Raw genomic sequence first — 11,300 nt, 5'->3', positions numbered from 1 at the left:
CCCGCCCCTCCCCGCCCGGCTCGTGCCGCGGTGACGTCACGCCATCCCCGGCCTGGTCTCTTCGCGGCTCGGCTGGGTGAGTTTGCGGCTCCGTGCGGCCGCTGTGGGCGGCTGGCGACGCGCGGCTCTTTGATGCCCCCCCCCCGTCTCCCCAGTCTTCGCTCAGCCACTCGTTCGCGTCGTACAGACGGCTAGCGGCCGCCACGTCGCGCCACGTCGCTGTTTCGAGAAGACGGCGCTCCTGTTTTAAATTCCGCTCCCGATACGCTCGTGACGATTGATTCCCCCCCTCCCATCCGGCGGCGAACGAAATTTTCGTGAATCGATTCTCGCTTCGGTAACTCTCACCTCGCGGCGCGCTGGTCGCATCGCGTGACGGGAGTGCGAGGGACGTTGTTGATTATGGTGTAGTGGGACGAATGTGTAAACATCTGTTGTTGCCGCCCTAAGCCGTTCATGAACCAACCTCGACACGGCCTGGCGGGCACGATTCGATTCGTGTAGGTGTTGGCGGAATCGAATCGTTACACGTCTATTTGTGGGTGTTCAGTGGCGGGGGAGCGGTGGCGCAGCGGTTAGCGCCACGCTGCGCTCACAACCCGGCGAACCCCCCGAGTTCGATTCCCGCTCACGGCCACCAACACCGGTTACGATTTATCTGAACCTGTACTGGGACTCCCCTAGGTCGACCCGGTCTCAAATGAGTACCTGGTGCGGTGTGTAGTAAACATCGCCAATGGGGAGACAAAGGCGGCCGGGCGTGTGCTGGACACTCACCCCCACTCGTGTGCCGTGCCGGCCTTCATAGGCGCTGCTCACTAACAGTCACTTGCCCCAACAGTCTGTTAAGACTGTAGGGGGGATCTTTTCCTTTGTTCTGTTGGTCACTCGTCTCCGCCATAGGAACGCGGAATTACCACCACTGACCCCAGAGCTGTCAACGGGGGTCAAGAGTCTGACTCTAGAAGCTGCATGCGGAGCTCTATGGAATTTGCTGACGAGTTGTCTCTAGCGTATTGCAATGGGCATCAATTTCCCTTCGCCCTGGAAAGGTCGCTATTTACATCCTAAATAGAATAGATAATTAATTTATTAGTGGCACTTACCCTCCATATTTTAAAGCTAAAGTTGGTAGTGTGTCTTATAATCTGGCGTGTGTGTGTGAGACCAGAGTTGTCACTTCATTAACATCGGGCACAACTTTTGAGTGTGTCTCACTTTCCGGAGCGTCTTATCATCCAAAATATTCTGTGCCGTAATATGACGTTGTAACCTAACGCGTGTGTGTTTCAAATTAGTGTTTTCATGACTTAAGCTAAAGTGTAGGTGGTGTGTAATATGTAGACGATGTTCACTGTTCGGGTAGTGTTCGGCATACCATTGGGCCTGATGAACCGACTTTCCCAGCTGTGACGTGGGGGGAAAACATTGCCACTAGTCGGGCAAGTGGAACGAACACTGAAAAGTGGACCAAGGAACATACGAATCGGAGCCAGTGGACGAGACTGCTGATGGAATGACGGTCGAAGGGGTGACCGTGCCCTGGGAGGGTGACCAGCACAGAGATGGAGCAATGCAAACAATTCGTGTGCAGGAGATGGATTGTGAGGGTTGGGGGCTTCATCGGTGAAAAGACGAGGGCTGAGGATGACGAATGGTGGCTGAGTCGACTCCCAGCCAGGGTTTTGACGCACACTTTCAGCACGCACTTCTACTAACGTGTGTGTGTATATGTATGCGTGCTTGCGTGCACCAGAAGCTCTTTCGGCGATGGCTCTCCCCGGCTGCCTGCGTTCGGCAGCTATGGTTCGGACCCTGGCGATGGCGACGTTGATCACAGCGGTGTTGGCGGCCGCGACCGGGGACGAGAGGCGGTCGTCGCGCGTGCACGAGCGGCCGCTGAGCGAGCACGTTCACGACGACGATCACGATCACGAGTTCGACCACGAGGCGTTTCTGGGGGCCGAGGAGGCGAGAACCTTCGACCAGCTGAGCCCCGAGGAGAGCAAGGAGCGTTTGGGGTGAGCGCCCGTGGGGAACGGCACGTGGCTATGGCAGTGGGTCTTAGAGTACTGTGCAGCTGGGCTGTAGAATGCAGGTAATGAATGTGGTCACATTGCCAGACTCGTTGTACTAGGGAAGGGGACCGAGCTAGGACGCTGGCGGGAGATCTGAGTTACGTGCCAGGTCACAATCAAGACATCCGTGGTAAGAACTGAACACAGTTCACTCGCTTCTTTTGTGTGGCCAGTGAAGTGCAATCATTGGAAATTTATTTGTAAGTGATTTAGCGTTTTCAATTGCTTTGAGGCAGTGTATCTGCAATTCACCACCTTCAAATGGATATTTGGGGCAGTGTGAAGTTACCATGATCCACAGTTTGGTGTTTGCGGCTGCATTAGGCATCTTCATCTTTCCACAATCTGTGTGATTGAGAGAGGCATTCACTCATCGGCGAAGCAAAAGAGGAAGGATTGAACAGGCAGAATGCGTTGGCAGCGCACACTGCTAGGGAGAGGGAGTTGCAGACAAGAGAAGCAACCTTCCATTGAGAGGTGGTGGACTGGTAGATTTAACAGGAGGTGTCGGATGCTGTCATGGAGTGGAATAGAGTAGAGGATGATGATGATGGGAAAGATAGGTTGCAGCCCATGAATTGTTTTCAGTTCTGCACATTCATCTTAACTGCCTATGAATTGCATCACCCGCGCGTGTGGCATATGACCCGTGCCGACCGTATCCCAGGATGATTGTGACGCGCATCGACGAGAACGGGGACGGGCTGGTGACGGAGACGGAGCTCACCGAGTGGATCCGCCACTCGCAGCGGCGCTGGGTGCTGGAGGAGGCGGAGCGGCAGTGGAGCAGCCACGACCTGGACGGTGACGGCTACGTCAACTGGGCCGAGTACAAGAATGCCACCTACAGCTACCTCGCCGGTCCGCACACACGCCCGCGCACGCATGCATGTATAAACACTCATTAATGGAGTTTGGCGAAACATCCCAGAATAAATCATCATCTTGATCAGAATCTTTATTTATCCTGGAGGAATCCGATGAGCTATGAAGCTCTTATTCACAGATGGCCAATAGGGGCGGGTCAGCAAGTTACGTGTATATATGTTGAACTTCGTTCGCACCGACATTGGACAACAAAGCTTGACCAATTATTGGCTGTGTTCTGTCTGCTTTACTATTTGTGATTTCCTGTGCCTCTGAATCGTTCTCTCTCTCTGAGAATGAATGAAAACTTTGTGCTTTACAAATTCTCCATTATTATTGTTATATACACACGCATTAACCTAACGGTTCGTGTGAAACTGTGTTTGCATATATGCCACGAACATACTTGGTCCATCTGTTAGTGGCATGATGGTAATAATCATAATGAGTTTTTGAAATTGCGCCCTCCTATAGGTCGGGGCGTCTCGTAGCACTTAAAAAGGCACCCACAGTCGGTGACAGCTGTTTCTGTGGGCGCAAGGTGACCCAGAACTTGGCCTGATTACAAACAGTCTGCTAGTAGGGGGCAATTATTATTGTTCTATAAAAGCCCAGTTCAGTCAATGTTAAGCACATTGCATTTGTAGTAAATAGGCATGCGTAATTTCAAATGTATTCTTATGCAAATGATTCTTGTAACGAATCTTGTTCGTAACAATCGATTATTTTGCAATTCGTTGGTGGTGATGTAGAGGAGGACCCCGAGGACCCGGACGGGTACCGGGCGATGGTTCTCCGGGACGAGCGCCGCTTCCAGGCAGCGGACGTGGACGGGGATGGGCGGGCATCACGCAACGAGTACGCGGCCTTCCTGCACCCCGAGGAGCACCCGCACATGCGCAACCTCGTCGTCACGGTGCGAACCTGCACCGGACGCTCGCACTCGCCAGCGCCCTCGTGATGCTCCCACCACCCCCAACAACTCCAGCGGACGTTGAACATGTGCACTCAAGCGCACGCTACAGTGGTGCTCGCCATCAACGCTGCCTATATTTAGCCTAAGCTGCAGCAAACACTGCGCCATTTGAAAGTATTCATGGATGCCGACACAATGGAACACGGCGGCTGACATTGACGCTCACCAGCACCCACCCACCGCATGGACACTTTACGAGCACAAATGTACAAATATTTAAAGGAAGACGCAGCCCAAAAAACAAATATATTGTAGATGGATTACATATCCAGGCTGTTTTACAGGCTTTTTGACAGATGTTCAAAGCTTCATTCATGGACTTGAAAACCATAATCAGACATGCATCCATAGTGTGCTTTGGTCTTCTTCTTCCTACAGCTGTGTTGATGTAAAGCAATATCTATAATTTTACTTTGAGGTAGTATGAGAGCGATATCACTAGAATGCCTTGGTGATACAGCTGACAGTATATTGGATGCAGACACTTGTCAGACACACCCCCGCAGTACTTAACAATATATGTGTTTGTTGGGTCGCATCTCTAAATAGACTGGCTCACACAATAGAGACGCTTACCACACATCAACACTAGCATTCTCCGCAAACTCGCAAACACCAGCTTGAAAGTAATACCATCAGACATCACCGACACACCTGCAGACATCAATCAACGCACTGTGCATGGACGCTTAGAAAGATCCGCACACAATACAGCGAAGCTTAAAAATCACAGGCAGACAGAATCAGAATATTTATTTATACTGGAGGAATACACCTGGAAACTTGTGCCTGAACTGGTTGGCGAATCCCTATTCGTGATCTAGCACTTTTGATGCAAGGGTCGATGACTCTTGCAGGTTCGTGAAAGTTGCAAACCCGCTGGATTCAAGGTGGCCAGGAAGTGCCAGTACAGCAATCGGATCATTTGAGCCCATCTGTGTAAACCTTTGTTTTGTGTCTTGTCTCCTCGTGTGTATTGGTTTTCTGAAGATGCTCTAATTGCCTCCCAATGTACAAAAAAAACCACTCCTTAATATGGAATTGGCCAAACATCCCAATGCCAGGACCCTGATGAATAAGAGTCTTGAGATTCAATTCATTGAGGCTATCCGGGACATATAAAACGGGGTGCTTATAATTTCCGAGGTCCTCTTGGCAACGTACAGCTCGTTAACACGAAGCCTGGATTCTGATTTCAGGAAACTATTGAAGACATTGATAAAAACGGCGACGGCTTCATCAACGTGGATGAGTACATAGGTGAGGGATGCAAGACAACACGCACGGACACCGCTGTGTCCTTGACAACCCCACACACATTCATAAACCGGCGCATCCACTTGCACGTCTACGCTCAGCCAGTGCTTGTACACGCACGTACACACCTGCAGATCACATGTTTTCTAAACCCATGGCACATGGACCCACAGTGCGGACGCATTGCCCTGTCGTAGAGAATACACTTGTGTGTACCAGAATGCAGATCACGTGCAACTGCACAAGTCGTTCCCGAACGCAGCATCTGTATTCACGTTCCTCCCTAAGCCAGCACATGCATCTGAGATTGTCCCTTCCTAACCCAACACATGCAGGAGTATGAGCGCCTCCTTAACCTAGCACGTGCCCCTTGCTAGCGCCAGAACGCCCACGTGCATGCGTCCTCCCTAATGCAGCACGTACACATCTCTCCCTCTCGGGTGTAGTATACGTAGCTACACGTGGCCTTCACTGGCCCAGCAGGTGCTGCTGCATGCGCCCGTCTCGGGTCCAGTATGTTTACCCACAAGTATCACGTGCTCCCGCTTGTGTCCCTCCCTTACCCACCTCTCCTCGGCTTACCCACGCCTAACGCAGAACGTGTTTGCGTGCGCGCGCGCGTCCAGGAGACATGTACAGCGAGGAGAGCGAGGAGGGCGACTCTGAGTGGGTGGAATCGGAGCGGAAGCAGTTTGCGGAACTCCGCGATACGGATGGCGACGGGCTGATGGGGCATGACGAGGTGGCCGCCTGGATCCTGCCCGACGACTACGACCAGGCCGAGGCCGAGTCCAAGCACCTCATCCATGAGTGCGACGATGACCAGGTGGGACGAAGGGCGGTGCGGAGAGGGGGACCGGTGGAAATGCTACCTTGGCAGTTGTCTGTAGTTCTGTAATTGTTCTTAACTTGACGTGCAGTTGAATGAAGGTTAAATCTAAAATGCAAAAAGCTCTTCTAGAAACTTGCCTCATGTGTGCATTCTAGTGAAACGTGAGTCAATGCAGGTGTCAATGTAAAAAAAATGACAGGGGCTGTTTATTTTTTTTATTTACATACACATTGAAGTGAAAACTGTTGGGGGATGGGCTTGCAGCATCGATGCCATTGCGTTGATGATTGATGTTATGCTGTTCGTGTTGCTGATGGGCGTTTTGTCTATTTACAGGATGGGAATCTGACGAGGGAGGAGATTATAGCTAAGTACGACCTGTTTGTGGGCAGCCAGGCCACAGACTTTGGGGAGGCTCTCATGCGGCACGATGAGTTATGAGCCGCACGCACACACGCACACACGACGTACACGTGCATGCATACATTCGTCATGCACACATGTGCTCATGACACGTGCTCATGACACGTGCACTCGCATCAATCACAGTGCCCTTTTTGGCCTCGGTGATACTGTTTGGACAAGCGCTGTTAGAGAATGCTCATTAAGGCCAGGGCAGTGAAGCAAGCAATATGCAGCCTTGACCACTTTGGTCTTTTCTTTGCCGATCGATGTTCACTTGCTGCACCAGGTAATCAGTTCAGGCCAAGTTGACCCGAGGGGAAGCCCAAGTAAAGTTCGCCAGTGTCCTGTACTAGAAGTTGAACCCCGAGTTGCTTGGACCGTAACATTGTATCCTAAACATCGCGGCATGGGAACCCATTGCCGCGTCACAGACTAACACCTACACTCACCAACACACGCAGCGCATGAGTAACTGTGTGCATACTCCACTGCGCGCGTGTGCATTATATCCACGTGCACACAGGTAGATGCCCGTAAACCATGTGCACGTCAATAGGCAGCACACACTAGGGCAGAGCACATGTATGGTGGCAAGGCATACATCATCTAGCTGGTTTAAAGCTTTCGTGACTGCAGGGATTCATTTTCTTGGTTCTTTCGGTAAAGTCACGTAGAAGGGAAGTAATAAAATAATTTTAGGAAGTAATTTTATTTTTATTATTTTATTACTTCCCTTCTACGTGACTTTACCGAAAGAACCAAGAAGATCATCTAGCTGACAGATTACTGGCTCCCACTATACAGACCACCCCAAGCCAATGTAAACCTCCCCGAATCACTCGATGCCAACCCAGTCCAGGCCTTCTAAAGCCATCGCGTGTTACCAGCGAGCGTGTTCAGTGTCCTTTGGGCCTTCCAGGGCTTACCACATTTCATAAGCCGAGTCGACACGCGAGCAAACTGTTAACTCTCCGTCTTCCAATTGCGAGTCGGGCACTCCGGCTTCAAGCCAACAGACCACGAGCACTTTTTATGATGCAGTTTTTTTTTGTCACTGAGCAGATCAAAATGATTTAACACGCATACTTGTTTACACACAATGATTGGTCAGGATAGGGCGCTAGCATCTTTGCGGAGCTAGCTCAGATTCCTGGCGCGGGCCTCTGAGCTATCTGGTTACGTCACTTTCATGCTTTCAGTTGTAACTCAAAGGCTTGCCCGAAACCAGGGCTAATTGGGGTGGTGTGGTGAGCGTAAGTGTCCCGTCTAAGTGTGTGTGCAAGCAGTGGAGGCTGTGAATGCCATTAAAGTACAGAATTTTGATTTGCTGGTGGCACAGGGACATTTATTTATCTATTGTGCTTATATCCATTAAAGATTTCTGAGTTTCAGTTCATTGTTTAAATACATTGCGCCTAGTGGAATAAATAAGGTTAGTATAAGGCATGGAATGGGGTGATTCTATGAAAGCGGTAGAGACAGGGCGATTGATGTATAAGTATTTCAGAAGGAATTGAGACCTTGGGGACATATGAGACCCGGTTTTCCAAAATTCTGTTCTGAGAAGACAACGTGGTATTTTAAACTGCGGTCAACAGGACACTTTATAATTCCATATACAGTGCATCATGTTGTCAAAAGCTCTGCTCACGTTATCCAAAATGACACTAAATTAAGAGTTGACAGTTGGGATGAAAACGTACTGAATATCATTTTTAAGCTCAGATGTTTACAACAATTCCATAAGGAATCTTAAAACTATTTGAATGTACTGCACTGCACGCGATGATCTGCCAGATATTAACACGAATATATTATCACAAAGTAAACTACCTAAATGCCCCATTGTGGCCAAAATCTTGGTCTCCAAGAACTGATTCCGAGGTTGAAAAATGGCTTCATATTCCACCTAGCCTTTGATTTCACAAGCCGAGAGACGTAAAATGTTCACATTGGTTCCATCCTTTTAGCAAGGTATTGTCCAATTGGAAGTACAACAATATCATTAAATTTTGATTTAAAGCTTTCGTGACTGCAGGGATTCATCTTCTTGGTTCTTTCGGTAAAGTCGCGTAGAATGGAAATAATAAAATAAAAAAAATACAACATAAAAAATTTAGTTTATTATTTTATTATTATTTCCATTCTACGTGACTTTACCGAAAGAACCAAGAAGATGAATATTATCATTGCTTATCTATACGAGACAAGAATAATTATAGTATAGGGCAGTGGAGAAGAGAAGTGACTTTGCTCTAAGGAACACCCTTTGGTTCACAGGACCTATTGAAAGCTGTTTGGTCTCTAGCACCACAACTTGTCTGGAGGACATTCTCACATCTAGATCCTCTACACACCATCAAGAGCCCACTCATATGAGCGACTCGCATCGCTACGCTGTGCGATGGTCACGGCTGTTGTATGCTGTATCGGGAGTGCATGGTGTTTTTCAGTTGAATGCAGTTTCTCACGTGAAAGAAAGTTACATGAAAGAGGTTCCATCTGATCTGAAGATTATCAATTCACAATGCCTCTGAAACATATGGTCTAAATCTCTCTTAAAACCTACAAGAGCTAAAGTGGGTTACAATTATAGCCTACCCAGATTGCTTATGTCGTCGAAATTAAAGCTAAAATTAATCGTGCCCACAATTGAAACCCACGATAGTAGCACGTGTTCATTACCTCCAATTGGACGCCCTTCAGAGATAATCCATTTTATTCGTGAACTTTCGCTCGTATGAATATGAATACAAATACATTTTTGAACAAGTGACATGCCAATAATGATTGGAGGAAATATCAAATAACCGTTGAATCGAATCATTTAAATCGAAAAGGAAGAAAGTCTAAATTTAGTGAGTGTTCATGCCGAAATCAAAATGGTTCACGCACGCTCCGTGCTGCTGCTGCTGCGTGCCTTGGAGTCGGGTGCAGCCCACGGGCTTGCTGCTCGCCGTGGGATGGGTGACAACTGCCAATGAAGATGGATAGGCTGTAACCACCTCATTGCTGTTACTTCAACAAAATTCACAGCTCTTCACATTATCATGCTACCTTAACACTGAAATAACACTTAAATAAAGCACACGCACGCACAATAACACTGCAATAACAAACAATGCACTCCAAACAGTAACAATGCAATGACTACAATAGGAGTAGAATACAACGTCAATTGTATAGATGCAAGTTATTGACCATGTGTCAGTGCAACGCTGCAATGTTGATAACCTTATAAACGATGACATGCTTCTGCACCTCCGATTAGCACGGTTTGCTATGTACGGCGCGAAAGAAGTTCAACACGCGTACAACATCTGCCACAATCACCAGGTGGTAAACACTACAATTGTTACCTTTGTAACCGTGAACCGTAAGCGAACAATGCATTAACCGAATGGAAATCGTTAAATTGGACTTCTAGAATTAATCGGAAGAAATGTAGTGTTTCGTTTGAGACTGACGGCACACCGTTTGTGACACGTGCAGCAGTAAGAGTCGCGTCATCAGCTGCCCTCGCTGTAGACCACCCCACACAGTCACTTTCATTCACAATTGAAGTATTGTTTTGTCTCACTTGTTTCACTTGTTGTTTTAATTATTGTTGCGGCGTTCAAAGTGTTTATTGTTTCTATACCACGAGCTGTGGACGTTATATATTTTTCACCAAAAATCGAAAGTGTGTTCCTCGCTTATAATTGTGCTCGCTACAGAAATGGTTGATTTATTGGCAAAACAATATTCATTTGTGGAATAAAAAATATTCGATTTATACTGCATGCGTACGAGGGCTGGATTAGCATCTTCGTCTTACTCGGCGCTTTCTACTTTAGCAGCATCTGCCACGTAATATATGCCAAGAGAAACAAGAGCTATGTGTGAAGTTAAATGGCAGATGGATATACCACGATTCATTCGAAAACCTTAACAGTATTATCGTACAATGTTATATATATAAAGCACCTGTCCCGCATATTAATTACACCTGTCACGAATTATATTTCTGTGTTTCTCGGTATATTCCAGCTTCAAGCACTTTCACCATCAGGTTTCTGATTTAGCCAATGTCATAACAGTTTAGTGTCTCTTTAACTGTTTAAAAATCCCCTAAACTAGATGGTTTTTTAACTTCTGTACATTGACTTTTACAGACTTCAATTCTGAATATGGGTTTTTTGTGGAAACAACAAAGTTACTTTTTACGTGCCCTTTAACTTTCTTTCACAATGTAAAACATTAAATGTAGTTTTTTTTTTTACAATGTTTACTTTATAACCTAACAACAAAACATGCTTATCGCAGCGTCTTCTCAAAATTGCCTTGAGCGTGCAGAGTGATTCTAACGGCGCACACGAGTGGGGACTTCCCGTCTGGATGTCGGCACCGTTGCCCACACAACTGTAAGCAGTTGCCTGTAATGTGAAAGTTTTTTTTGAATCATGCCTACTTTAGAGGGTTTTTTTTTGACAATTTAAGTGTACGTTTTTGTCAAATGAAACACTGAACAGTTAATAGATGAAGAAACTAAGATTGATAGAACATGCAGTATTGTGTCCAGCTCATAAAATATAATAACTGTTTTAATGTTTTTTGTGTATTTTTGTAATTCTGAATGGTTCGTAACACTATGCAAATGAAAGATCTGAAAACCCTGGTTTAAAAATAAAATGACTTAAAAAAAATCAAAAATTGGCTTAAATCGCTGAAAAGTCAGTTCCATATAAAAAAAAACCTAACCTCTACTCCGTGATGACAGCTGGGATGGGCACCTGCGTCATTTAAACATCTGTAACTGAAATCGTCTTGCTCGTCTGCGTGACAGTTCCTGTGTTACTAGAGCCTACTAAGAATTGTTTTAAAATCTGCGTTTCTTTTTCATCTC

At 47.0% G+C, this 11,300-nt stretch overlaps 1 protein-coding gene across 3 annotated transcripts; it reads left to right on the top strand.

The window, feature by feature from the left end:
- The first annotated feature begins 12 nt into the window (after positions 1-12).
- LOC144932413 (calumenin-B-like) lies at positions 13-10,192 on the top strand. Of its 3 annotated transcripts, none has more exons than XM_078856442.1 (7): positions 13-76; positions 1,757-2,021; positions 2,746-2,939; positions 3,698-3,861; positions 5,121-5,181; positions 5,805-6,004; positions 6,347-10,192. In XM_078856442.1, exons 2-7 carry the CDS (start codon positions 1,771-1,773, stop codon positions 6,449-6,451), a joined length of 975 nt encoding a protein of 324 aa, XP_078712568.1. In that variant the 5' UTR covers positions 13-76; positions 1,757-1,770; the 3' UTR covers positions 6,452-10,192. The 3 variants fall into 3 exon arrangements, with proteins under 3 accessions (XP_078712568.1, XP_078712569.1, XP_078712567.1); XM_078856443.1 differs by lacking the exon at positions 13-76 and adding an exon at positions 133-337; XM_078856441.1 differs by lacking the exon at positions 13-76 and having other exon boundaries at positions 1,703-2,021.
- Positions 10,193-11,300: the final 1,108 nt, after the last annotated feature.

Source organism: Lampetra fluviatilis, chromosome 5, assembly GCF_964198595.1.
Source record: "Lampetra fluviatilis chromosome 5, kcLamFluv1.1, whole genome shotgun sequence".
Taxonomy (NCBI): domain Eukaryota; kingdom Metazoa; phylum Chordata; class Hyperoartia; order Petromyzontiformes; family Petromyzontidae; genus Lampetra; species Lampetra fluviatilis.
Note: the sequence above shows the minus strand (reverse complement) of the source record. Positions and strands in the feature narration are given on the sequence as shown.

Bases quoted from the DNA above. Each gene is read 5' to 3' on its own strand.
- LOC144932413 (XM_078856441.1), top strand. From the start codon at position 1,732: ATGTATGCGTGCTTGCGTGCACCAGAAGCTCTTTCGGCGATGGCTCTC. The intron at 3,862-5,120 runs GTGCGAACCTGC...TTCTGATTTCAG, and splicing joins TGCGCAACCTCGTCGTCACG to GAAACTATTGAAGACATTGA. The intron at 5,182-5,804 runs GTGAGGGATGCA...GCGCGCGTCCAG, and splicing joins CAACGTGGATGAGTACATAG to GAGACATGTACAGCGAGGAG.